The 27739-nt window shown below is 39.7% G+C and overlaps 3 protein-coding genes across 8 annotated transcripts; 2 read left to right on the plus strand and 1 right to left on the minus strand.

Moving 5' to 3' along the window:
• Positions 1-1792: 1792 nt before the first annotated feature.
• zdhhc16a (zDHHC palmitoyltransferase 16a) lies at positions 1793-7320 on the minus strand. Of its 4 annotated transcripts, XM_082556758.1 has the most exons (11): positions 7183-7317; positions 6018-6275; positions 5271-5465; positions 5086-5174; positions 4726-4754; positions 4482-4615; positions 4228-4311; positions 4043-4128; positions 2833-2956; positions 2617-2687; positions 1793-2484 (listed from the first exon to the last, which is right to left on the minus strand). In XM_082556758.1, exons 2-11 carry the CDS (start codon positions 6249-6251, stop codon positions 2382-2384), a joined length of 1149 nt encoding a protein of 382 aa, XP_082412884.1. In that variant the 5' UTR covers positions 6252-6275; positions 7183-7317; the 3' UTR covers positions 1793-2381. The 4 variants fall into 4 exon arrangements, with proteins under 4 accessions (XP_082412884.1, XP_082412882.1, XP_082412885.1 ...); XM_082556756.1 differs by having other exon boundaries at positions 4043-4311; positions 7183-7320; XM_082556759.1 differs by lacking the exon at positions 4228-4311.
• A 248-nt stretch (positions 7321-7568) lies between these two features.
• Positions 7569-11126, plus strand: mettl18 (methyltransferase 18, RPL3 N3-histidine). The gene is made up of 2 exons (XM_082556760.1): positions 7569-7793; positions 10075-11126. The coding sequence occupies exons 1-2, from the start codon at positions 7689-7691 to the stop codon at positions 11041-11043; spliced, it is 1074 nt and encodes a 357-aa protein (XP_082412886.1). The 5' UTR covers positions 7569-7688; the 3' UTR covers positions 11044-11126.
• Positions 11127-16903: 5777 nt separating this feature from the next.
• Positions 16904-27707, plus strand: sufu (suppressor of fused homolog). 3 transcript variants are annotated; one of them, XM_082557694.1, is made up of 12 exons: positions 16904-17269; positions 17617-17751; positions 18022-18158; positions 20281-20423; positions 21343-21428; positions 21922-21994; positions 23163-23319; positions 23426-23528; positions 23958-24092; positions 25913-26051; positions 26135-26203; positions 26301-27707. In XM_082557694.1, the coding sequence occupies exons 1-12, from the start codon at positions 17121-17123 to the stop codon at positions 26388-26390; spliced, it is 1416 nt and encodes a 471-aa protein (XP_082413820.1). In that variant the 5' UTR covers positions 16904-17120; the 3' UTR covers positions 26391-27707. The 3 variants fall into 3 exon arrangements, 2 of the variants coding, with proteins under 2 accessions (XP_082413820.1, XP_082413821.1); XM_082557695.1 differs by having other exon boundaries at positions 23166-23319; XR_014280546.1 differs by lacking the exons at positions 26135-26203; positions 26301-27707 and adding an exon at positions 25679-25763 and having other exon boundaries at positions 25913-26018.
• The last annotated feature ends 32 nt before the right edge of the window (positions 27708-27739 follow it).

Here is a 27739-nt window from a genome sequence, read left to right on the forward strand (position 1 = left end):
TTTTATAATCGGGGACTGTTGTTGTGATTTGGCGCTGTGTAAATAAAATTGAATTGAATTTTAAAATGAACCACTCACAGACAGTTGTGTGTAGACCTCTCGCAAGCATCTTATTTTTTTTTTTTTCTTCCTATATTTAGGTGACAGCACACAGACTTTCCACATTGAAATATCTAAATTTGCTATACGAGGACATCAGTGACAGTTTCAGGGCGTGAACATCATTCTACAACCAACTGACTCCCATCAACCCACACCTGTAGGACACACCTGCACAAATATAAAGGCATCTCTGTTACAAGTTATTGTGTTGTGAGCTAACATTTGCAGACAACATCCCCAACCTGTTTTTCTTAGCAGTGCGCCCAAGTGAATCACAGAGGTCACAAAAGCTTTAAAAATGTCAGCCTGCTCCAGAGTTTCCTATAGTTTGTAGTCTCCTGTCTATATCAGTGGTTTATTTCATGATGAGCAGTGTTTACAAGCTATAGCTTTTAAAAGTTAATCAGGAGCAATGAAAAAATAGCTTTTACTCCATTTTTGCACCTCACCAGCTGGTGACACCATAGGTGGCTGTCTAGTGTTCCTATGCCCAAAAAGTCACGATTATGCTGTAATCCATGCCAAGTTTAGTCCTGGCACAAAAAGCACAGCTTATCCGTTAGTTCATTTAGAGTGTACACAAGAAAGTGTAAAAAAAGAAACACATAATATAAATAACCTGACGTGTCTGATGAGGTGAGATGCATCAGTGTTTTGTTTTGGACAAGGTTCAGTCTCCCACAGTGGCATGACATATAATTCCTGAATACTGAGTACATAGAATTGAGCATCCAGTTCTCTGAGGGCTAAAAGATTATGTAAGCCACTCATCTCGCGATCTCCCTCACCTTGTTTTGACCTTCACAAAAACACATTTGGTTGCATATGCAGCTGTCAAAACTGCCCACAACTAATTTGTACCATACATGCAATGCTAAGCTCGGCCCACAGCCATCATAAATCTAGCTCAGTAATTTCTCTCAGCAGTTCACATTATCACTTGTTACAGAAATAAATAAATAATAATAATTTAAAAAAAAGATTTTTCTTTCTCTTTACTATCAATTATTCAGATCTTTTAAACAATGAAGAGTCCAAAGCCCATATTTCACGTGTTAAACGCTGACATCTGCTGGGAGACTGTGTATTGACAGGTGTGTTTGTGTGTGTTTCAGTGAGTGGGCGGGTGTGATTTGCAGTAGCAGGGTGAACGAGGGTTACAATCAGGATGAAATCTGCTTAATCTCTGCTCTCTTTATCTGCCAGCCTTTATTTTACACCCCCCCCCCCATAACTGACAACACCAGCACTGTTTTCATTTTACCAAGCAAATGCATGAATCACAAAATGTTTAATATTTACTTATTTCTAACTGTAATGTTTTCCATAAACAGTTTCATTATCACTATCTTGTTTATTTAGACCTTTGAATTCGCTCAAATCTTGACGGATCTTAACTGCAGCGTGTGCTTATTTGTGATGTAATAGGTTTCATATGAATCTGCAGCTCAAATCTGGCCAGCATTTCCAAATAATCCACCCCTTCACGCTGCATCCCTCTGCGTAACACTGTGACATAACCCCAGAGCTGCAGTTAGGAAGTGACCCTAAAGCAAAACATACAAAAGGCAAACCCCCCCCCCCACAAAAAAACCTCTGAATATATTGCTGACATGTATGTTGATATATATCCACAGCTAAGTATTTACTGTATAGTGTTATAAAACAGTGACAGTACCCCTTAAAAACACAATATTAACAATGTAGAATTTATTTAATGTTGTAAAGATTAACTTAATACGTACAAAATTCCGATAAATAACATCATAATGGTACTGCAATTCCCCGTGAGTGTTCAAATCAAATGATAATATCACACTAGGGTGTGCAAACAAGACAGGCGGAGGTGCCGAGATAAACCCGATGTGTCCATGACCTTAGTGTTTTTCTTCTGCTACTTCTTCTTTTTTTCCTTTAAATAAAAAACAGCTCAGGTCGAAGCTGAGATGGTTTGCTTAAAAAAAATTATTTAACAGTTCAGTCAGTATATTTGGCTTATAAAACTATCGAATTCATGCTCAGAGTCAAGTAAAACCAGTTCGTAAGACTAAGTAAAACCCAGTACAGAACAAACTGTGACACATTGCCTTGTTGAGCAATACAGACTGCAGAAGCAAGAGCAATGCAACAGCAAGTTTTTTGAGGTATCGGAGATTGACGTAAATCCTTTCACTTAGGTGTAGCCACCAAGCAGGAATCCTTTAAGCAAACCCGATCAAGTAGGTTGACAGAGAAAAGACTGGTAAATTAGACAAGAATGGATGCCTTAGCAGAGTCTGTCATACAGGTATCAAATCCTTTTTAACTGGGAAGACAGCCCACGTCAAGCCATCACCATGTGGGGGGTGAGCAGAGGGAAGGAGAACACGCGTCACCCAGTGACTAAAACCAAAAGACAAAAACAAAAGCAGAAATTACAAGAAGCACAAGGTAACATTAGTCACATAAGGTGCAGAAAACAAAACAGATTTCTGTTTCTTAGAAAACAGAAATCTGAGAGGGAGAGAGACAAACCTTCTCTTCTCCACACCTAAGAAGATTTTCCAGTTATTCAACCTGCTGTAGTTAAAGGGGTTTCTGTAAACCTGACAGAAAAACAAAAGAACAGGAACATGTTACAAATGACCAACGTCACTTTAACCAAAGGAAAATATATATATTTTGAGGATTTGAAGTCTCCTATGTCTTATCACAACATAACCTTCACATTTTATTTATGTTCATGGCTACCTTTCCCCATTTGGCCATCCGCTTTGTTTCTTTGCTGTTGATATGTCTTTCAATACTCGTCTCTCCTCTGGAGATGAGAACTGCATGCCAGAAGGTCAAAGCTCCCAGTGCCACTCCCACTGTGCTGTTACAACAAAGCACAATTCACTTTATCCTCTGCATGGATGACAAAGACAACAATCCTGCTCTGATTCAACTCTACCTTTATACCCTACTGCTTTGAACATGAAGTAAGAAGCAAAACGAGTGTGAGATTACATACCCAGAATCCTTCGACCGATAACACTTTCTTTTTTTCCTCCTGCTATCTTCCTAAAGCAATGGTTAGATTTTTTTTATATTTCTTTGTAATTATCTTTAAATAATATCCATTAGCTCAATGCTCAAAATGAAGTTTGTGACCCCCTTGAAATTACCAGGATTTTTGAATGGATTATTAAAATTATGTATTCAAATATGTCACAATTACAAATATAATCTATTACTTGACTGAAAAACTCTCATTTTAATTCCTTTGTTGAGGAAGAAGCCATAGTCCAGGCTGAATAACCCTTTTAAGTTAGCAGTTCAATCAGACTTTAGCAAAAACTTTGGACCAGTAAATATTTCTGCATGTCTTAACTGGACAGCCAGGCCACCATCCCAACTGGTTAAGGTCTTTAACTGTCACTCTGGGGGTTTTTTCCCCTCAACTGTTCTGTTGTTTATTTTTTTTATTTACATGTGTACTTGCTTGTTGTAACTATCCAACCTCTCCTAAGCGTCAGGCTTCTGTCCTGACATTCTCCCGAAAAGGTTTCTTGCCACAGTTTTGGATTCTCAGTCTGGGTCCTAACAAAGCAGCTCCAAATCATGATGCTAGCTCCACCATGCTTAGTGCTTTTTTGTCTACCCATAAAATGCAGATCGGTGTCTTAGACGTGTTGTGGAACATCCAAGTGCATTGCAAAATTGCAAATTTTGCAGGTGATTGGCTGTTACCATTTATTTGTACACACTTTCTTATTGTGAATAGATGAATACCCAAGTATTTAGATTTTTTTTCTACTCCACTAAAATTTTACTTCTAATGAACTGGAAAGTTCCAATCCTGACTGTGAACAACACGACATGACTACATTTAATGAGAAATCAGAAATCCTTGTAAGTCAGTTATTAAAGTTTTTCTTGCATGTATGTGTGAAAAAGCAACATAAAATGCACTTTTTACCTGGTGAGGACCCACATGTAGATGATGCTCTTATGAATCATCTTATCCTTAAATGTGTATGGAGGAGCAGGGGTCTGATAGTGGGTCTTTCCAAAACAAAAAACAAACAAAAAAAGATAAGTAACTGAAAAAAAATAAAAATAAATAAACTCAATAATGCTGTGTGTTGGCTTTTGAAGCGCTACCTGGCCAGAAGGAAGAAGCCCTATAAGCAGTCCCATCCCTGTTACCGGTATTCCAGGCTTTTCCAATTCCAAATGTTTGAAGTGCTAATGGAACAGCCCACAAACCCAAGCATTAAAGACAGAAAAAAAGCAGAGTCAATAAAGAAATGCTAAGGCCCCAAAGAGAAAGACACCAGACATGGAGGCTTTAAAACAAATCTAACTACAACAAAGCACCAGCAGACCTACAGGCAGCAACAGCCCGACTATCTCACCTCGAGTGCATTGTATGCATCTAGGAACAGGTTTCTCCCACTGATGCTACAGTAGACACAGCCCAAGGTCATGAAGAGACAGAAGGAGAAGAAGTAACGGTGATTAAAATGGCCCACACAGTTATTCAACCAGGCTGAGGTGCTGACATTAAGGAAAATTATGTCCATCTCTGTCTATAAACATATACATTTTCTGACGTGCTTCTGAAATAATAAGCTGGAATAAATTCAGCACAAAGGATACGACAATGATGGTCCATTTTCAAAATGCATCTGCAAAAGCAAGAGAAAAACATTAGTTTGATAATTGGTATTTTAGTTGTGTGATTTTTTTTAAGGGAATGTATTCTAATCATATCTCAAACTGCAAAATAATAGTCTGGGAAGACTTAAAGCATGATAAGATTTTATGGAATGAAGATAGCAATACTAGAAAAACTAACCTAGAGATACAAGAAGTCAACTGTCAATGAAAACATCTTAATTTTGAATGTTGCGATTTGACGTAGCCACATTAAAGGTCTTGCAACCACCAACATACTTTAGCTTTGACATTCAAACACCTGATACTTATTAACATGTAATAAAACAGATAAAAACTCACCTGTTACAGATCCCACAGTGGTGTGTTCTTGCTGGTTTAGGAATAATGCACTTTTTGCAGACTGATACAACTGGACCGTCATGTTTTTCCTACGACAAAATAAAAGTTTGTTTTGTTTTGTTTTTTTAAATACAAAATTGCCAGTTTAAAGTACAAAAAAAAAAAAACTGTAGCTGATATCTTACTGTAGGGGGATACCCAGGAGAGGTGTTGGCGGCTTTGTAGTAATGGAAAGCAATCATGATGAGGTTCCAATGTCCATAACAAACATGCCAAGCGATCCACGGAGGAGAGTAAGTGTTGAGGATCAGAGGCAGCAAGACCACATAGGCTATCCCCACGATGGAGCTGGTCAGTATCACCACCAGGTAAACAAACACCTTAAAGAAAAAAGAATGATCAGACAATGTGAGCAGTTATGCAGGAAATCACATTAGATCTACATTTAAAGCTACATCCAAGAACACACATTTTTTTCATTACTGTCAAAACCCTTGGTGCAGGCTACTATCAAAGAGATTGTATGTGCCTACCCCCTCTTGTATTTAGGTCAGGAGTGTCTACACCCCAGATCTGAAACATTTTAATGAATGAGGATCTGTTGCTATCCAATAAGAAAGAGAATTGCCCCCGCGAAATGTTTGTTGTGCAGACTTGATATGACACTACCAATAATGATTATCTGAAGTTAGGGGGACTGTGATCATAGGAGCTTTGGTAGTTAACAAAATCAGACGTTCACAAAAAAAAAATGTCATTGTTTGTTGTTATTATACCACAAACAACAACTGTGACCTGTGTATGGAAGATCATATTTTGACCAATTCCAAGAAGGTTAATGTCCTTATTTTCCATCACTGCAGTGGTCTCCAGAAAATAAACAAAAAAACAACAACAACAACTTTCTCGTAACCATTTAAAAGCACACTCACCAGACCAAACCACCGGGTGACGTAATCCACAGTCAGGAAAACTGGTTCAAAGACTGAGTCAAAAACCACATCTGAGTCTGTGAGCGAGTTAAAGTAGAGTGATTTTGCCAGCAGTCTCATATAAGCCCATATTTCCCTAATCCACAAAGGAAGCCTGTTCTGTCCCCGCCTGCTACACAACCGCAGCCGCACACAGCGCAGCAGGTGAAACGCAGAGCTCGAACACCACCGCATTCTGCATTTGTAAAATGCAAGCACCTGCAGGAAGAAAGAAAACATTACGATTAATGAAAGTCAATCGTAAACTCTCACTTCCACACCTCTCCCAACCTGATGTGCAAGACTTAAAAAAATGTGAGGAATGTGTATGCTGCTATGTCTAACACAAATTTCATATGTACAACAGGAATAATAAAAAAAGGAATTCAACACAATTTGGCAACACAAAAGGAAAATGATAAGTTTGTTGATAACAAACAACCCAAGCCCCAAGGATACTCCATTTACTCTTACCTATAAGAAAAATAAATACATAGTTAACAGCAGCTGAAAAAGAGAGAACACGTCTGCCCTAATCAGCTCGGTTGAGCAATGTCTGACTTACCAATAGGTGAATTTCAGAGCCAGACAACTTGGACTTCTTTTTCCCAGTGAATTTGTTTTGACCGCTAGTGATATCAGTTTCAGAGAGCTGACACCTAAACTACTTCATTAGGTACGACTAAAGGCGTGAGTGAAAGAGCCAGAGCATTTGCAGGTACATACAACAGAAATGCACAGGTAACCAGAAGAACATGTGTTTCCAACATGTACCAGTCTTGCTGTGCTGCATTCCAGACAGGGTGGAGTCTGGGTGGAGGCTTTTGGCAGCTAGATAAGGTGTGAGGGGGACAATGATTTTTGTTGTGGAGTAGGCTGGTCACCTGCAGTTAATGACAAGCAAGCCAAAAACCACTGCATGGCGATCAGCCATAGCTGTCACCTCCCTGAATAAAGTAACACTCAATGTGTCCATAAGACATGTTGTTGTGAATACTCTCCGTGAGTCATAGCGCTCCCAAATCCCTTATTTTTGGATGTCACATACTGCTCTCCTTTTCAAATATTCGTCTCGCGCCGTGCATCATATTTTACTGATATTTTACAACATTTCTTTTTTACTCACTGTTTTATGAAGACGAGACCCCCACCGAGACCACCACTCCCGTCAACATTTTCAAAAGGAAGACAAAAAACGGGATTATAGCCACATATTAGCGAGGAGGAGCAGGATCACGGACCTGTGACAGTTAAGAGCGGAATCCTCCAATTAATGCGCATGCGCTGGAACACCACCGAACGGCATCGTGGTAGTCTGAGTCAGGAAGTGATTTCAACAGTTATTTTTACTTCAGGACTTGACATTTATGTTTCTGAATTTTCTGTATTTTATGTTATAACACGTACACATACGTATAACGATTCGGCTACATGCATAACTGAAATATAACATATAGCATAACTGGTGGGGGGGGGGGGGGGGGTCTCAGACTTTTGGGACATGTAGTTTTTTATCCATAGCAGCCTTGCTAGCTACGCATGCCATGTTGAGCCAGCCTTTGGTAGAACCTGTTTGAAACTGTGATCCAAATCTTCTATCCTCAAACTTAGTGAACGGTGGTGTCAGTCAGCATGTCGTTTTGTTTTAACTTCGACCTTCCAGCACAAACAACAGGCCCCGGAGACGTGGATGGAAATGAATTGCAGCACGGAAATAAAGATCATGCTGTCGTATCTGTGAGTAACATTAGCTTACCTATGATGTGCCATAGCTTAAGTTACTCAGAGTGCTCTAAGTACCGCCGCGTAACTAGTAATAGCAGAAGTAACGTTCAAGCTAGCAATTGCGGTGCTGTAAAGCAAGTTTAGACTTGGACCCTCTGCGAGAGTGTGGGAAGAACATTTATGGCTGCAGGCAGAAAACTTACAAAGCCCCAGAAATGTATCTGTCTGTCATAAATGCCTTTATGTAAGTAGTAACAACAGCACTGCTTTCCTATTCTTTTCCTATAACTTCCCATTATTTGTGATCCTTTGATATTTTTATCAAAGGATCACAAATAAGCCCGGGGCAACATCGAAAGAGAGCAAAAATAATAAGGTTCTTGAACATTATAGTTTATTTTTTAACTGTGGAAAATCATCTGTAATAAAGCAATTGACTACAAGTACAGCAGACAAAATCTGCCTAGGTTTGCCTACATTTCAATATATTCTGTGATCTGTACATTAGAATAGATTACATCTAAACACGTGAATAAATATTTAAAAGCTGATATGAAAAAAATATTGATTAAAAATACATCTAGTTTACTGCTACAAATGATAAATAATTCCGAAAGTCTTTAAGTAGAAAAATGAGAAGAGATTTGTGTAACATTTACCAATTGTAATGTAGAATAAATAATTTAGATTTTTTTTTTAAAGACAAGCAAATAGAAGCTTTTTTTTTTCGCCTGCATGGCAGCCCTGTCAAAATTATATTTAGATAAGATTTAACATTAAATCAAAGTGTAGAATAGTCCAAAAACAATTGTGAAGATAAACGTATAGAGGGGCGTCGGTGTAACGGTTAGCGCATTCCCTTAACAAACCAAAGGTTGGTGGTTTGATTCCAGCGAAATGCACAAATCCTCTTTGGGGTTACAAGTAAAAACATCCCACAGAAAAAGAAGCCAAATCAAACATGCAGCCCTAAACTCTGCGGCGACCCCTTGTGACGAGGGAGCAGCCAAAGTTAGCTTTAATTTGTAAAGATAAACCTGTCTTATGTTAAAGGGGACAAAGGTAAAAATCCATCCTCACTAAAGCACAAGCTGTTCAATTAAACAATGCTGTAAATTCTGACCGCATGAGCTTTAAAAAAGCAATAAAAATTCTTTAATTTTGTGTGCATCCACTAGAGAGCGTAGGCTGTTAACATCTGCTTGTTAACATTACAGGATAAGGCATGTTAAAGCGGAAACAATCCAAATTGTTAAAGTACTGTGTGCTTTGTTATTGTTATGTATGACACAAAACTTCTGAGGTATGCAACAGACTTTACTGGCATTTAAATCTAAACTGTTCGGCTCCACTGAGTTAGACGACATGAGCATTTACACCTACCAGTCCAGAGAAGCAAACGTCATTTCAGTCACGGTGACTCACATGGCTGATGCATAACATTCTCATGTTTGAGTGATTTATCAGTCAACTGACCTTTTACATCATTATTACAAGAAAACAAATCACAGTGGTAAAAGCATACTATACCTGGTATGTACACACAGAATTGAGTAAATCTTTGTTACAACATTTGAATAGACTAATTAACTTTAAACCAAACAACAGACTTTTATGTTTTAATAACTGACATTGTTGCATTTTATAGGTCCCAAAGAAGATTTCGCAACATTTATGTGCAGATGTTAGCCATTCTTACAGTAACATCAAGCCACCCCCCATTTTCAGTGTAACTGTCAAAGCGGTTTTAACATCACCACTAGTTATGACATCTTTTTTCCTGCATGCCCCACTTCATCCATCCATATTTTGCTTGAAGCAGGGTTGTGGAGCAGCTGGAGCCTGTCCCAGCTTTCACAGGGCAGGAGGAAGGGTGCGTTGTGGAGAGGCTACCATTCTCTTACAGGGCTAACATAGAAAGAAAAATAACCACGCGTGCTTGTTTTTACACCTACAGCAAAATTTATAATCGCCAATTAACCTAACATAAAACTCCACACAAAGCCATGTGTGTGGAGTTTCAAACCCAGGACTTTCTTCCTGTGCGACAACAGGAAGACAGTTAACCACCACACCACTGTGCCGCCTGTGCTCCACTTCAGAAAATGAAAAAACGTTAGAACGCTACATACCAAAATATTTCTTACTCATTAACACTAACTTTAATAAATAAAACTGCGTTATTGTAAAACGGAAAACTCTTGCTCATGTCACAACATGTGACCATCACCCACATACATTGCTGAGGCGTGTGGTTTTATTATCAACTGTGCATACTGCTTTCTGTTTGCAGGTAGAGGACGGCCCCAAACCAGCACAACCAGTAAAAGAGGCCAGCGAGCACTTTCCGCCATCCGATCCACAGTTCCTCCTTATGGATGCCATCTTTGAAACGGTTACAGTTGGAACTCTTCCTCCTCTGCACTTCCTCAATGAGACTGTTTTTGAGAAGACTGCGTCAGAGAGAGAGGACAGCGAAAAAATTCTTTCACGCACAGCGGAGCAGAAGTCTGACCTCATCTCTGGTGTGTACGAGGGAGGGCTGAAGGTGTGGGCGTGCACGTATGACCTTCTGGAGTTGATTGAGAAAGATGGAGAGACCTTTGGGGGGAAGGCGGTTTTGGATTTGGGCTGTGGCGCAGGGCTGCTGGGAATACTGGCTCTGAAGAGGGGAGCCAGTCAGGTCCACTTCCAAGATTATAACAGTACAGTCATTGAACAGCTCACAGTGCCAAATGTAATGCTAAACTGCCAAGAGGATGATGAAGTAGACAGTGAAGATGACAAAGAAGGGAGTGGTAAGGGAAAAATGAAGGAGGAAGACGGTTCTAAAAAGAAGGCGAAAGGGCAGAAGGAGGTCACAGAAAACAGCCCACCTCCTAAGAAGCAAGCCATAGACTTAGCCCAGCACCCATTACTAACCACGTGTCATTTTTACTCTGGTGACTGGAGCACATTTCTCGCTTTGGTTCTAAAGGCAGATCCACCACCCAAATATGATCTTATATTCACATCAGAGACTATCTACAACACTGCGTACTACCCTGCTCTACACGAGACCCTGCGCAAACTGTTGGCACCAGATGGTCTGGTCTACCTCGCCACCAAATCCCACTACTTTGGTGTAGGTGGTGGACTACATCTCTTTGAAACATTTGTGGAGCAGAGGGATGTTTTCTCTGTGGATCATCTGTGGGATGGAGAAGAAGGACTTCAGAGACATGTAGTAGTACTGCGTTTTAAAAAGTCAAAGGACGCTTGAGTAAGGAATGTCAGGAACTCATCGGTTTTATCTGTAATTGATTTATTGATGAAAAACTGAATGAAAATAAAAAATAGAGCAAGGCTATTGCTTGATTATTGTGTGCAGTCCTGAATCAGCCAGCTGTGTCGTTATGACTCCTGTCTTTATTTTGGTATGTTAAAACTGCCGTGGTTAAACAAGGAAAAGCTGCAATGAAAACACACTATTGGCTCATATTTGCTCTTTTGTTACCTACACCTTCTTTCACTTCCTATATCGAAATTTGAATATGTCTGCCAGTAACTGAAGTGCAGTTGAAAGGGGCTGTTACAGGTCTTTAGATGCATGGAGAGGAAAGAAAGGAAATGGGCTCAGTGACCTTTGCGAGTGATTTCCCCAGTGTTCAAACACCAGCATGAAAGCCAGGCTTGTTTCTGAAGTCCAGCACAAAATGTCAATTGCAACTTATCCCACTAGCTCAAGGATGTAGTTTGAAAGTGGATTCTGGAGTCACTGAACATCAATGGTGGGACTCTGTGGGGTCTCTGTAGCTCTTATTCTACTGGTTTCCTTTCAGTGAAGCTCACCACATAATCTGGCAACAGTGCAAAATTAAAAAAAAAAAACATTTTTGAAAATGTCTACACATATGCCTATGCAGGAAGTATGGGCAAATATCCATCCAAAATCAAGAAAGGGAATTTTGCTGTAATTTTTCCATCTCCATGTGGAATCCCCTTTTTGTCCAGCTCAAGGAAATCCGTCTACTTTTTTTCGAATAGGGCTTTTTTTTCTGGGGAAGTATGCCTCAAGTCCAGACCAGTTTCTCGCATTTGAGGTGACTAAATAAGAGGATGAGGAAGTCAGAGGGTTTTCACAGGGTCACTCGGCAATGAAACTGAATAACACTGCCTGATGTGTTGTTCTGAAATTGTCGTTTTAGCCCGCCGACCCGGTCTCATCCGTGTGACTAAATACAACCTGTACGTGTGTCGTGTTTGACTATGATCGGAAAGCAAACAAAGGTTCTTTTACAATACAGCCCTATCAGACCCCAACTGAATAGATGACTCCAGCTACACAAACATTCTCAAGAATCTATCTCATCCTAAACATACCCGTGACGTCAGCACTGTAGAGACCCACTGATAAAATAATATTTAGCAAAGATTAAGAAAAAAGAAAAACTTTTAGGAAACATAATGTCACCAGCTCTAACATGACTGTGCATTTCAACACCCACAGTGTGTGGACAGAATTTCCAGCAGCTTATTATGTAAATATACTGTAGTGTTAAACGCTATTTCACTCAGAGAAACATAAAATACACCAAACATGGTTTCTGTTTGCATATGCCTGGCCGGCAAACTTCCACTGTGTCCGCTTCGTCATCGTCTCTCATCTTGACAGCTGTTCAGGGCCTGTGGGGGAATTCCTGGCCCCTCCAGTAGACACAGCCTTTCCCCTGCTTACTTTATGGGAACAAGGGGGCAGGGCAAGTCAGATGGTTTTCCTCAGAAACTATTATGTGTTGATTCACTGTGAGGGGGCGTGTTTTACACTCCCACTGCTTCCTTCTTACTGGGAAGTGACTGTCGGGCTTACCGTACAGAGGGAGTGTATGAAAAACAGAGAGGAGGGAGGCTGATGGGTGATGTGAAAGGTGGCAAGATATTTAAGTGCTTCTTTCTGTGAATGTCAGACAGTGTGCTGCATCCATCCCTGGGACCTGGAGGACATTGGGGAGCGAGCAGAATGTGCAGGTGATTTGAGGAGGAATGTATATTTGCCGAGTTTGAAGAAGCCTGCTGCTTTCTTTCTGGTGAGATGGGACTGCGAAAGTGTGTTGTTTTTAAAGCTTGACTATGAAATAATCCTGGGAGGCCTTTATGAGGAGGTTTGTTTATGACATAACCAGGATCAGGAAAGGAAATCAATGAAACCGAGGTAAGTATATTAAAAGAAAACTATCAGTATGGTCAAATCGAGTGTGTGGTTTTCAAAAAGCTTATACAAAATGACATGTGTTTTTTGGGTGTGTGGGGGGGCTTGAACATTTTTTAATTAGGTCAAAGAAATGCTAACTTCTTCATTCTTTGAGCAAAAAGCAAATGAAGGCTTTTAAACCTGCCACACTGTGAATTTTTTTTGATGTAGACTTTGAAGAAACAGTTAATGATCTCATAGGGGATTGGCCTTGTCTAGTGATAGGCCGTAGAACCGGTTGTTTCCCAGTCCAACTGCCGGAAAGATATGAGTTTCCTGAACATACTCAGGTGTGGCCTTCCTTCGAAAGTTCATCGTGCTGTACTGTACCTTAAAAGAATGCACCATCATAATGGATAAACTTGGATTGAGATAACACAGACAAATTATCTTCACTGTATCTTCACTGTCAACATTGACTCCAGGCCTTGAATGAGGTGTGGGGTGGTGGGGGGTTTCTTTCTTTTTCTCTTGTTAAATAAAAGAGGCGAGTCTATCACAGTCAGTTAATAGCATACTTACTTTGCAGGGTTCAAAGATACGTCGACTAACTGTATGTCACTAATCACACAGTCCTAAAGCGCTTTTACTGGGAGTGTACTGCTGTAACTGATGAGTCATTTCATGCCTTGACCAGAGTACTATCACCACGATCTGATTCAGTGCTTCCAGTGGACAGACTTGCATTTCAGTAGTTTTGAAGCATTTCCAGGAACACAGATGAAAAAAAAAAAAAAGTTGGATTGCTCAAATGATCCTGAAACTCTCCATATGTTCTCTAACCACAGAATCGTTTCCGTTCTTGGGAGCTTGTTTCCCACTTTACTTTCATTTTCAACGTATAAAAAAACACCTCTTAACCCCTGCAAATTAACAGCATTTTTTTTTTCAACGACTTCATACACCACTTTGTTAAGCAAATGTTAAATGTGACTAATCCCTTCAGTTGCCACAGTAATGACCTCTTGCTCAATCTTACTCTGGAAGAAGTACAGCTGACGTTATCATTTCATCATTACCCAGCCTTTCTTCAGAAATTGGGATCGGTAACCTAACCCCAACATGCTTCTCAACATGTGTCACTTAACTGCAGCCCACATTTATTGTGAAGTTTTTAGAGTTTACTAATTTTATTATTCTTATACTTGGCTTTTTTTTCATTATTTAATGGGAGATTTAATGAGATGTGAAAAGAGTTAGTATTGAAGTATGAGCTGTGTAAATCGATAAAGCCATTCAAGGATCCAGAAGTGCCCGAAGAACAGATTTTAATGTGTGCTCTACTATGAGAACTGAATTCCATAGATGGTGACATCTTCAGGTGTCATCTATGGGCTCAGTTCTTTTGGCATGGTACTAGTTTGTCAGCCGTACGGCGCAGCACCAGAATGCCGAAGTTACCACCGTGTGAAATCAATAAAATAATGCTTGGTGTTAAGTTTGTATGGAGATTCCTGTGAATGAGGAGTTAATTTTTAATTGCACATATTATTGCTGTGAATAAAGCATACATTTTGAAATGACTAATGTGTTTCTCAGTATTATTATAAAGTGTCATTATGTATTGTTAATAAACCCAATCAAAAGTCAACCGTATTTGTGGGGATTTAATTAATTAATAGCAATTTTTTAAAAGGAAAAATTATGGTAAAAAGTACGTCTGAAAGTTCAAGAGCTGCTCTGCTACGTATTTAATGCTGACATAATTTTACCAGCTCTTGCAGCATTTCGGCATTATTAAGCTATAGCCATGCTAAAGTTAAAAATGTTAAACACACACCCACACACACATATGTGTGTGTGTGTGCGTGTGTGTGTGTGCGTATGTTGCCTCTCATAAATGTTATTTTATTTTTTAACATTTTTAACTCCAACATGGCTATAGCTTAATAATTCCAAAATGCTGCAAGAGCTGGTAAAAGTATGTCAGTATTAAATACGTGCTTTCTTTTTGACTTAATTAATCGGTAATGTAAGTTTTGCCTTCAGTGCAAAAATCTGACGTACAACTTACAAAACACCACGTTTTTGTATAGTCATTCAGGACGGGAATGCTCACCTACATATATTGTAGTTATGTAGTTATGACACACCAGAACAGGTTTAAAGCAACTCATTTCTGGTATCAGCGTTGGCATCTCAAGTTAAATTAAGCAGTGTAGTGTTACACTTGGTGGGAATGAAAGACGTATGCAATTTCTATAATACTGTTATCACTAAATGACATTATGATGTGGGTCTTTGTAACCAGCACTGAAACAGTAAATATCAAGTGAATCATAGTGCTCACAGGGCTGCCACATCATTACATCTAAGCTACATTCAAAATGAAAGTGTATTAGCTATCTTTTCCTCTTCTTATCTACGCCCCGCATAAACCATGTCCCCTTTTGTTAATGCACCGTCCTTTTTAGTTTTAATTTGTGCCATTTGCAGTGGAGGCGTTCTCTCAAAACAGCTCCTAGATGTGTCTCTGAAAGTCAGTCTGGAAAAAGCCATACACTGTACACAAAGTCCTTTGATAATGTCTGGAAGCGTCATGACAGGACAATACATCATTTCCAACCTCAACTAAGAAATCTCCCATTTTGGTGTGTGTGTGTGTGGGGGGGGGGGGGGGGGGGGGGTCCTTCAGGCTATACTCTTTTCTGGGACTTGTGCCACAGTGGTTAGAGTGGGACTGAAATCACAGAGAACATACTATACTACATTTGAACCAAATTTCACTTGGATAAACAGCATCACAGGATATAGTTATTTAGGTTGTTATATAATATATAGCAGTAGTTACAAGTGTGCCACTGCATGTGTAGACTAAAGTGTGTAATAAGTCACAAAGAACATATGTGCAAAACAAGGTTGCCACCTCTTAGTGATGAGGAATCTTATATACAGCATTATGCTGTAACACTGTGTTTTGTTATTCATGCATTCACTCTATTGAAAGAAATGATTGTGTAGTCTCTTTAGAAATGTAATAGCTCTTTGGATTCATACTTTTCTCTAAAACAAATAATACTTCCCTCCCTTCTTGTTATCATTCATTTAGAATCCAGGAAAGCTTCTGCAATGAGAAAAATCTTGAATAAACTTTAATTACTATTCGCTGTTTGCATTTTTATTCAAAACATGGAACACACAGTGTAGTGTCTTAGTGACTGCTCAGTCATGGTCACATCTTGACTTGTTGACCTTTTCAAAGGAATAACGTTTCAGGCTGGTTTTGATTGAACTCTCTGACTCTAACTGATAAAGTAAATAAATAAAGTCTAAACAGTGGGTGGATGGTTATTGCATGGGAGTAAAGCGAGTAAGTACTTTAAACAAGTAAGTTGATTTTAAAGGCATGTCAGTATTTCTATTATATGATGTGTTTTACCTTACTATAGTTCACACAAAGCTATTTACTTTTGGAGACTATCATTTTAAAGGACATACAGATTAAACAGTAAAAAAACCAAACAAAAAACCCCCCCAAAACGTTTGAATTATTTCCATTTAACACATTTAACGGCAAGTGAAAAAATCTTAAAATTTAATGCAAGACTTTATACAAGTAACAGACATTACATACTCTATTTGAAAGATTTTTTGCTGGTTATATTCTGTACATACACGTCACACGGGAGTTAAAAGATTTTTTCTCAGCAATGTATTTGAAAGAGTTTCTACTTTTTTGTTGGCTGTTTTTTGTTTTTTTGTCTTTTTAACTACCTAGCCATAATTTGCCTGCTTAAAAACATTAATACCCCAAACCTGAAAGTGCTTGTCCCCTTAACTATTTCATAAGCATCATTTCAGCCAATTACATTTATCCACAAATTCACACAACCGTTATCTTTATTTTCATTGGCTACAATATGCTGCCAGTCACTGACGCAATGGCCTTTCGCCAACCAATGGTAAGGTAGTTTCTTTGTAAAGGATGAGCAACAGGCGACTACCGAGTGGGGCAACAGAAAAGAGTTTATCGTTTGTTATTACACAGCAGTACTTGTCTGAAGCTTTTATGGTTTAGTTTAGCCTAATTTTGAACAAGTGGTAGTTGCCAACGGTAACTGTATATACGTTGTTTCTATAGAGTAACCCGGTTTATTCGAGGTCGTGGCATGGATGAGGTACGGCCTACCAGTGGTGCACAAGCCCACGGGCTGGTGCCGCTGTTTCCTCCTGGGCTGCAGGCTATCTATGGGGAATGTCGGCGACTTTATCCCGAGCAGGCAAACCCGCTTCAAGTAACAGCTATTGTAAAATATTGGTAAGTAACCCATGTTGCTGTTGCTCGTCTGACATGCGTGCGGGCATTATATTTGTACAATATATTTAATCTAAAAATAGCTAAATATTAGCCCAGAACTAGTTTAGCTTCCAAGCTAACATTGTAGCTAACCCAACATCCAGAAGCCATACTGTAGTTACTGTTATTCGGAAAGTTTGAGAATGTCTCTTCTAAGCCATACTGGCTTAAATCCAGCTTTTGAAATGTCTCTCACCACGTTTACACGTATAAATGACTTCCATTGTAACCCAGATGTCTTTACATTGGGGTGTCTACTCACAACAATAACAAAACTGTACATGGTTCTCATTCTTTGCTTCTCATAGGCTCGGTGGACCAGATCCGCTAGACTACATCAGTATGTATAGAAACGTAGGCTGTCCAGCTCAGGACGTCCAGGAGCATTGGCACTATGTGAGCTTTGGACTCAGTGACCTGTATGGGGATAACCGTGTTCATGAGTAAGTACTGTGTCAGTAACACAAATCTTGGTTTTTAAACGCCCCTCTGTGTGACCGTTTATTGAATGTGGGAAGTCATTTTGACCCATACAATATTTTAGTTTTCAGCCCTTTACTAAATGTCCCCTCCTGACCAACTGTGAACTCTGAATAGTTCGTTCATCTCAATAAGTATTTGGCTTTTCACAGCCCTCATGCATATACAAATAACACAAAAGTATAAGTGCTGACATTTTGTCAGTCCATTTTCTCATAAAGTTTGTTTGTCAGATTTACAGGGCCAGATGGACCAAGTGGGTTTGGCTTTGAGCTCACTTTTAGACTCAAAAGAGAGGTGGGGGAGACCGCACCTCCAACATGGCCAGCTGAGCTAATGCAAGGTTTGGCTCGCTATGTCTTCCAGTCAGGTAAGGGCACAAAGCAGTTCTGCAATTTATAAAAATGTTTGCATGGATAAAGGTCATATTAAAAGACAATCAAACAAAAGAATTGGAAGAGGTCAAAAACTTTATTGTGGGTAGTTTTGCAGCAAAAATATTTGTAGTAGTGCAGTAGCAAAGGGCTGATACAAGAGACAACCATTCATTTCATGCTAACATTCATGCTTAGGGCACCGCCATGCTGCCATCTTAAACAACAGAAACAAACTATATTAAGTTGTGATAATTCATCAAATTGAATGCCTTTCAGACTAAAAATAAATTTATTTTCATAAATAAATTTTGTTTTATTTTTGTTGATTTAAACATTGTATGGAAAATAACTCAGTACTCAGCAAAAGACTGGTTAAGTGGTTAAAAAAATAAATAGATCGTTGTACTGTGATGTCATAATTTTATTTTGACGTGGGTGCTGTCTTTTGGGATATCTTCTCCATTCATAGAGCACCAGGTGTCACTCAAAGAGAATGGGAATAACGTTACTGTTATACTATTCCTTTCACTATTACCATATCTCAAACCAGTGTAGCGTCTGTGGGAGATTTTTAGACTGATGTGTTTCGCCTCTTTCAGACATGCATACCCTTCCATTAATCTGATAGCGTCATGTTGGCTTCATATATGAATGTGCACCCTGGTCAGTTCGCCATGAAGATTCAAACTGCAGGCTTACTGCAGATCAAGTTAAGTTTATGTATTGTGGACATGACACAGTCTAAATTGTGAGTTGCATTAACACGCACAAGGTTATGACTGTGCATGTCGCTGCAGTTAATACATTCTATCTAGATGATACATTTCTGGTCAGATCAATGTGCAAGAGTTTGAAATAGCCGCTGGAGCCTTGTACAGTGGACAAAGAGCAAAGATGGCTGGAACTGAACCACCAACCTTTCACTTGCCACTGCACTGTGGGGCTGATATCATGGTTCTCTTATTACTGATCTGAATAAACAGTATCAAGACAGCCACTGAAACAGAAAGGTAAAGTTATTCCCGAAAGAGGGGATAGCTTGTTAAAAGAAATGCATATCATGCCTCTAGCAGTGTTCCAGAGATTTGAAGAATCTACGCAATGGTGCACTGATACTGGTTGGTGGCACATGGTGGCCCAAAATCTGACAGTTTGCTGTTTTGTTTTGTTTTGGGTTTTTTTCCATTTTGCAGCCATCTGTAAATTCTTGGTCATTCACTTAAAAATTTGTAACACAGTGTACTTATTTGTCACACGTTGTTTGTGGTCTAGCAAATGATTTAACTGCAAAGTTTTAATGTGATAACTCTCTATTGGCCAAGCAAAAACATGGTGGTGTGCCAAAGAATGTGTTCTTTGTAAAGGTAGCTTGAAATCCCAGTGATGCATGTAAACAAGCTTAACTAGAGGAGTCTGCTCTAGCTACAACACACATTTATGTATGTTGTAGCTCTGGGTATTGAAAGGACATCTAATTTCCCTTTTGTTATCTTTTGCTGTTTTTAGTAGGATTGTTTTCACAAGTTCCAAACAAGACAGTTGTGGTAGTGTGAATATATACTCTGCATGGGTGTATACACTGTTGCTAAGCTCCTTTGAATCCAAAATTTGTGTAAATAATGTAATTCGATAGACAAGAAGGGAGCATGCAGAAAGAGAAGACTTTTTACTCCAGACTCACCTCTACTCAGTCCTTCTCTGCTTTCCAGCTGGGGTCAATTTGTGTGTGGGTGGGCTAGGCCCCTAAGCTAAACGAATGCTGATTCCTGGCCATCTACCCCCCTCTCGTTTCTCCTGAAGCAAGTCTGGCGTGGGCGCGTGTTACCTCGCAAACAGTCAGATTAGCTTCTACGGAAAAGTAGTTTTTATGGTTTTCTTTCCATATTTGGGTCTCATTTTGACTGTTTTTCCTCTTACTCATGCTACCTCTTTTTCTGATCTGCCTCCCCTCTTCTCATGTTGCTGGACCATTCCGTCAATGTTTATGTACAGTCAGATGATGAAATGTAGGATTGTTTGAGCAGCCATGACAGGGTGTCTGCTAGACAAATTATAATCCCATGATTTGTTTTTATTTTAAAAAATAATGTATTTTCTTTCTCTTCACTCATGCAGAAAACACATTTTGTAGTGGTGACCATGTATCGTGGCACAGTCCACTAGACAACAGTGAATCGCGTATCCAGCATATGTTGCTTACAGAAGACCCACAGATGCAACCGGTTCAGACGCCATTTGGCACAGTGAGTTTTCTCCAGGTGAGTTTTTAATGTCACTTGTCACTAGTGTAATCCACTTGACAGTAGGCTCAAAACGATTCTGTGTTGAGCTAATTAATGTAAGATTTGAGGTATTGTGTTTGTGTCTCTTTGAGTAGGTTTTTGCCTATGCTGGATTATGCAACCTATGTAAAAATTGTGTTGTGAAGTCCTTCAAAAGTCCAACAGCAGAGGATAGCGGTGACTGTAGCTCAGGGGGTAGAGCAGGTCATTTACTAATCAGAAGGTTGGTGGTTCGACTGGCTGTTCCAGTCTGCATGCCAAATATCCTTGGGCAAGATGCTAACCTCAAGTTGCTCTCAGATGCATCGGATTGAAAATGAATGTCTGTGAATGTTAGCTAGAAAGCACTTCCATGTGCTTGTGTGAATGGGTGAATGAGGAAAGTTGTATAAAGGGCTTTGAGTGCTCAGGCAGAGTAGAAATGGGCTATATAAGAACCAGTCCATTTACATTTTACATAGCTTAATGTCGATGATGCTGTTCATGGCTCACATAGTTGTTGGCTTAAAAGTGGCAGCAGAGTTCAGGTTGAACAGGAGAAGCGCAGAAATCAAAGATTAAAAAAAAAAGCCACAGACAGGTGGCTACAATGGATGCTTTTTATTCTTTTGTTTTTTTAGCTGATATAACTGTGTTTTATGGCTGAAGGACCAACAACGAAGAGTAGCTTGCAGACCTGTTGTTTGCGACACTGCCCCCTTGTGACGGTAAACGGCTGCAACAGTTGACTGTAGGCAAATGAGGAGAGGAACGCAGTATCAAAAATCCATCTTGAATTGTCAGATGATATTTTGGCATTTATTCAATATTATGTAATGTTACCCAATATTAATAAAATAGGTATGGGGTGTCTTACAACAGTTGGTGTAAAAACCATAAAATATGTGTCTCGTAGATTGTGGGAGTATGTACAGAGGAGCTGCAGGCGGCCCAACAGTGGAATGGACAGGGTATCCTGGAGCTGATGCGTGGAGTCAGAGTGTGAGTAGAACTGTGTAGCAGGTGATCTGGTCAAAGCTAGTTTTACTTTTTATTCTGTTGCTTAGCTTGGATTTACACGTAGGTGTTGATTAGTCAAACCTGCGTGTCATTTTTGTGTAGAACTCTCATGAAAGTCATCATTTGAAGTGGAAAGCATAACTTGACTTAAGCGTTACACACATATTTTTTCCCTTTTTAGTGCACTCCATATCTGGCGGATAAAATCGAAATGATTTACCTGCTCAGTCACAGTATTTTTCTCTTGTTTTTCTGTCTTTCCTTTTTTTTTACAGTTGCCTGTAAATGGTCAATCAACTTGTAGGAACTGAGTTGAATAGAAAACACCATTATGTGAATGCCACTTTGTGCTCAGTTTGAGTACATTGTGAGCAGCAAGTGAGGAGCATAGTTACTAGTTAATTTATTAACTTGGTGTGTTTAACTTGAAGTTAATGCTGACCTGAACTAATGGTGATGCTTTTCCTGTGCACAGAGCCGGTGGCCCCTGGCTAATCACTGACATGAGGAGAGGAGAGACCATTTTTGAAATTGATCCACAGCTACAAGTAAGCTTTACTCAATTCTGCACCATGTTGCTTTTATACAGTATGACATAAAGAGGCATTTTTATGGTCTTTAATGATTTATTTATTTTGTGTTCTGTTTTTGGAAACATTTGTCATCGAAACTTAAGCATGATCAAAATCTACTGTTTTATATTTCTTTTAACTCTTCTGTAAAGAGTTAAGCTTAGTGTGACTCAAACGAAACCTGTTGCCACGCTATAGAAGATTAGAACAAGTAGCACTGTCTTGTGTCCTGTGGCTCTAGAGCAGGGATGTCAAACTCACTGTTGGGTAGACTCTGGCCCCCCAGGCCTTATGTTTGGCACGCCTTATCTACAGAAAGCATACAATAGGGTGTGAGCAGAGAAACTGTGGTACTGTGTCAGGTTGTCAGCAGAGGAGAAGTATTTGAGGGTAGTGCAGGACATTTATGAAGACAATGAGACAGGGGTGAGGTGTGCAGTAGGAGTGATAGATGGGTTCAAGAGACCCACTCTGTTGGTGGAGAGGTAGTGGCCCTAACAAAAAGACAAGGGGCTGAACTGGAGGTAGGAGACCTGAACATGCAAAGGTTTTCTTTGAGCGTGACCAGAAATGAGCATATCCTATGAGCATTGGATTAGAAATGAGCATATAAGAGCAGTTTCAAGACAAAGTTAGTGAGGCAACGAGATGGTTTGGACATGTGCAGAGGCGGGATAGTGGATGTATTGGACAAAGGATTTTAAATATAGAGCTGGCAGGCAGTAGGAAAATGGGAAGACCACCGAGAAGGTTAATGGATGTAGTGAAGGAGGACATGCAGAGGGTTGGTGTGACAAAGGAAGATGCTAGTGATAGGGTGAGATGTTGGTAGATGGTCGTTGTGGCGGCCCCTAAAGGGAGCAGCCAAAAGAAGTAGTAGTGGTTGAAAAGAAACCATTTGAAGAGCTAATTGGTCCTGGTCAATGATTTGTTGATATTGGAAGCGAAATCTTCTACAAAGCACTTTAAAGGGAACCTTTTCTTCATTGATATTATTGTTTTTGGTTTGTTTTGCTGTCACAAGTTTTATCACCTCTTTTTTGCCTGTAGATATTTATGCATCGTTTTCATTTCTGAAGAAGTTGACGTTGTGTTTTATGTGAGCTTGTATTGACAATTTGTGTATATTTCTTGCCTATCTAAGCAGGAGAGAGTGGACCAGGGTATCGAGACAGAAGGCTCGAACCTGAGTGGGGTCAGCGCCAAGTGTGTGTGGGACGATCTGAGTCGGCCGCCAGAGGATGAGGAGGACAGTCGATCAATCTGCATTGGATCACAGCCACGCAGGCTCTCAGACAAAGGTATGCCAGCTTCCAAAGAAGCGCATACGATAGATACTCAAGCTGAGCAGAAATGCCTAACCTAATGAAATAATACTTGTTTCTGTCTTTGTTTGTGGGCTGACAGACACAGAGCAGATCAGGGAGACTCTGAGAAAAGGACTGGAGTTTAACAGCAAAGCAGCCCTACCACCTATCAACAGCCAGAAACAGAGCCACGAGAGACTGCAGTGAGTGTTCCTCCTACACTCCAGCACTCACAATCTTAACATGGGTTCAGCTCAGCACAAGGGTTGCGCCAGGATAACTCCCTCCCTCTTGTGCTGTGACTCAAATCCCCAGTGACATCTGAACTATCATCATCGTTCTTTCTTAGCTACCAGCATATTATGTTGCTGTGTTGCTATTCTGTTGCTGCTTTTCTGTGGAAGTTTGGGTCTTCTGCTGTATCAGGTAACTGCTTCATGAAAGGAGTTGCGAAATCTGTTTGTGTGCATGCGCACGTGTGTGTGTGTGTGTGTGCGTGCGCACGTGTGTGTGTGCGTGAGCCAAAAAGCTGCCTTTCCCTTCTTAGTTGTTTTCTAACAGACTCATCAGTGAACATACCATTTTCTGCTTCCTCACTGAGATTATTTTCTTCTTCTTTCTGTGTTTATCAGGAGTCGAAAGGACAGTTTGGAGAGTGAGAGCTCAGCAGCTATTGTTCCTCATGAGTTGGTCCGAACACGGCAGTTGGAGAGTGTCCATTTGAAATTCAACCAAGAGTCAGGCACACTGTTGCCCCTCTGCTTGCGGTAAAGCACCAGTCTTCTTCTCCTACAACCGCTGGGCAAATTAACCATTTCTGAATGTATGTGAGACCGAAAGGATACCCCAGATATTTATTTTGAACAGGTGTGGCCGAATATAATGGCATGTAGGACCACTAGTTCCTCAGGGGTGAATGAGGAGGTTTTCTGAAAGGCACCCTCAAATATCAGTTGAACTTCCTCCCACATGTACTTTGATATCACTTCAAAGTCTGAAGAAAATAACAAGTTAGCTGCTTTTTAGTGGGCCTAGTGTTATCATAAGTGAGCAGAATGTGAAACGGCTTAAAGTCGATATTAATGTTACCTGTAACATCAAAGAAGTGACATTCAGGAATTTAGTATTTGTTAACAGTGGACTGTTGGACGTAGACTCTGATCCTCTAGATTTGTCTAACATGTTTTGGTGTTTTTACATCTATTTCCTAGCTTTTCTTAAACAGAGAAGTCAACAAAGGTTATTAGTGTACATTGACAGAGCAACTGAATCAGTGCTGTCAACACAGCATGTGGAGCATGTCTGGCTCTCCTTCCTGCTCGCCTACACAGCAAGAAGTGTATCAAACAGCAGGAAGAGGATTTAGGACAAAGATAGTACATTAATACAGATTAGCAGATATAAATTCAATGTTAAAGTTACCTCCATATGTTCATGACAGTCACATGGTCTATAAATCCTTACCATTTCAGCCATCTTACATTGAAAAGAAAAAAAAATGTTAATCTTAAAATGAGAAAGAGAAGAGAGCCTGCACTTGGTGAAAGGAGTCCGTTATTGACAAAAAGAATGCAGCTATTGCCTCTAACGTGAGTTTTGGAATTCACAGTCCAGTAATATCTGGATTTTGTTTACTTTTTACTGGGGATGTAGGTGACATTTATAGGAATGTGTATAACCAAAGAAAATGCCATTTAAGCGGACTATCCGGTCGAAAGTCTCCTTTGTACCATTTCCCTCTAATGCTGAAGTGACAAATGGCAAACTTGCAATAGCAAACAATAAGATTTCTGATATACTCTGTAACTTGTGGAATTTACAATCCGTCTGGATTTTTTTTTTTTTTTGTGGGAGGGGGGCATAGGTGACATTTATAGGAATGTGTGTAACCAAACAAAATGCCAACTGAGCGGACTATCCAATAGGAAGTCTCTTTCCCACCAGTTTCAACCTGCTTTATTTTTAAACTCATTTTTAGGAGAGAACAAGCTTAGAGTTACTGTACAGAGAGAGCTCTGTGTAAAAGGAGGAGAAATGTGTTGAGAACACAGTGTTATGTCCCAGTTATATGATACCGCAATGAAGGGCGATTATGTCATATTTCCTACAAACTGTCCTCTGTGATATTAATGAAACAAATCTTTTGGATCTTTTTTCTATTCCTCCCATTGAAAACTGCAGAACATAGTGTTTCTCTTAATTTAAATTCATTTAAATAATTAACTGACTTTAAATGTTTACGGTTATTTCTCTGAATTAGAAAGCACTCAACTCCTCAGCATCGACTAACAGATTTAGTTTAATTCTCGTGGTTATTTCAAGCATTTTGACCTTGATTTATTATCTTCAACAGGTCAGTTCTTTAAGGCTTCCTCTGATGCAAAATGGCAAACTGCCTTTCCTCAGTCACCACAAAAAAATTGTTCAGAAGATAAAAGGTTAAAGCTTATAAATTTTAAACGCTTACTAGCAATTTCTTTATGACATAAGAAATCTTGTTTTATGGCAAACATAAATGAAAACAAACACAACTTATGAGTGTAATCATGTGGTTAGTTCATAATGGATTGTGTTTGATCTTTTACAGGGGGCGGTTGCTCCACGGGAGACACTTCACATATAAAAGTATCAACGGAGACACGGCCATCACTTTTGTGTCTACAGGAGTTGAAGGTGCTTTTGCTACTGAAGAGCATCCCTATGCAGCCCATGGCCCCTGGCTTCAGGTACCCACACGGAAACTCTGACCTCTGGCTGTTGCGTTCCTGTTTAATGAGTTCATTTTCTAAATTCTGTTCTCCTTTCATAGATTTTGTTGACTGAAGAGTTTGTGGAGCAGATGCTCGGGGATTTACAGGAACTCAACACTCGTGATGAGGCAAGCAAAAACCCCTTGCAGGTTACCTTTTACTTTCAGTTTTAGGCACTGTGACTACATGCCTGGTATACCTTGCATGTGTTTTCTCTTTCTGCAGACAAAGTTGCCAAAGGAGTACAGCTGGCCAGAAAAGAAGCTAAAAATCTCTGTTCTACCAGACTCTGTGTTTGATAATCCACTCCAGTGAGACTGACACAGAGACACTTGCTCTTTTGAAAATGCCAAGAAAAAGACGTGTAAACATTTCCAGAGTGGACCATCAGAAACAGCAGACCTCCCTGGACTCTGAGAGGCTGTCAGAGCTTATAGATACGTTGTTCCCACTGTGGCTGGCCTCAACTGTTTCACTCAAAAAGATAATCTGAGGGATGAACTAAACATTTCTGACTGTTACCGCATTCTCAGACTAGCACCATTGTTTACAATATCTGTATGAGGCTTTTGAGACTATCAGACCAGCCAGTCCAGATGGTTGGCTTGTTAGAACAATCCTGTTGGTCAAACTGGATGCTGTCAGTCCTCCAGGTAGTTCAAAATATACATCACTAATGTAGTTGAGCATACATCCTGTGATCTCCTGACATGCTGTCTAAAGCAATAACTGAGCAGCAGTTCTCAAAAACACTTCTATTTATTCCGGTGGCCTTCGAAAGGGAAGAAGAATAACCAGTTTAAACATTTTTTATCAGTGTTGTTTTTAAACTGAGCTGATATGTATAGTATTTACAAATGCTGGACATTTTTCTCTGATATGTTTGTGGTCACGCCAAAGTTTGAACCATTTCTGTCTCAAATGTTTCATGTTTCGGGAACACTAGTCTGACAGTTAATCATTGTCTCATAGCCTGTTATTAACTGTCACTTTTTAAGTACCTGGCAAATGCTGCAGGTATAACCACCTCGATTGCTCCTCTGTGCCAAGATTATAACTCCAGTAATGAGTTAGGTTTTCTCACACAACACCCATGTGTAGTGTCACTGTTGTAGATGTTAATAGACTGTAATCTGTGATCATGGCCTCCTCAAGTGCAGTTTCCAGTGCCTACATATATGTAACATATGATTTGGATCAGTGGACCTGTTTAAAAATGAGTAAACCTCCACAGTGCCTTTCCCTCCAGCCGAAGGGGGGAAAAAATCCCAACATATTTTCCGTGATTGTCAATGCAGCCTGAAGCTCCTGGATTGTTTGGACACATCATTTTGAATCGAGCCTGCTGCATTCACTCCCTTTTTCTGATACTGTTATTTCACTCCATATTCATGCCAAAAAAAGAAGACTACTTTTACTACAGCATTTTCCTACAGAAATGTACTCATAAAACATGATGTTACCGTTTTCTTTTTTTATTCAGAATGACAAATAAAATTTTGATTTTTTTTTTGTACTGAATTTTTTAAGCACTATCTTATTGACTGAACTGGCTGATTGTAATCCCAAGTGCATTAAAGTGTGTATGTATGTATGTATTTACACAAATAAAGCTGGAACACTAATTCAGAAGTACTGTGGAACATTATTTTTGAATTTTTATT

The sequence above is a fragment of the Aulonocara stuartgranti genome, assembly GCF_965226115.1.
Source record: "Aulonocara stuartgranti genome assembly, chromosome: 13".
Lineage (NCBI taxonomy): Eukaryota > Metazoa > Chordata > Actinopteri > Cichliformes > Cichlidae > Aulonocara > Aulonocara stuartgranti.

Excerpts from the sequence above, each read along its gene's own strand:
- sufu (XM_082557694.1), top strand. The coding sequence starts at position 17,121 with ATGGATGAGGTACGGCCTACCAGTGGTGCACAAGCCCACGGGCTGGTG. Across the intron at positions 17,270-17,616 it reads ACAGCTATTGTAAAATATTG|GCTCGGTGGACCAGATCCGC; the intron begins GTAAGTAACCCA and ends TGCTTCTCATAG. Across the intron at positions 18,159-20,280 it reads TCGCTATGTCTTCCAGTCAG|AAAACACATTTTGTAGTGGT; the intron begins GTAAGGGCACAA and ends TCACTCATGCAG.
- zdhhc16a (XM_082556756.1), bottom strand. The coding sequence starts at position 6,251 with ATGCGGTGGTGTTCGAGCTCTGCGTTTCACCTGCTGCGCTGTGTGCGG. Across the intron at positions 4,755-5,085 it reads CACTGTGGGATCTGTAACAG|ATGCATTTTGAAAATGGACC; the intron begins GTGAGTTTTTAT and ends TTGCTTTTGCAG. Across the intron at positions 2,957-4,042 it reads TACATGTGGGTCCTCACCAG|CACAGTGGGAGTGGCACTGG; the intron begins GTAAAAAGTGCA and ends TTGTTGTAACAG.
- mettl18 (XM_082556760.1), top strand. The coding sequence starts at position 7,689 with ATGTCGTTTTGTTTTAACTTCGACCTTCCAGCACAAACAACAGGCCCC. Across the intron at positions 7,794-10,074 it reads AAGATCATGCTGTCGTATCT|GTAGAGGACGGCCCCAAACC; the intron begins GTGAGTAACATT and ends TTCTGTTTGCAG.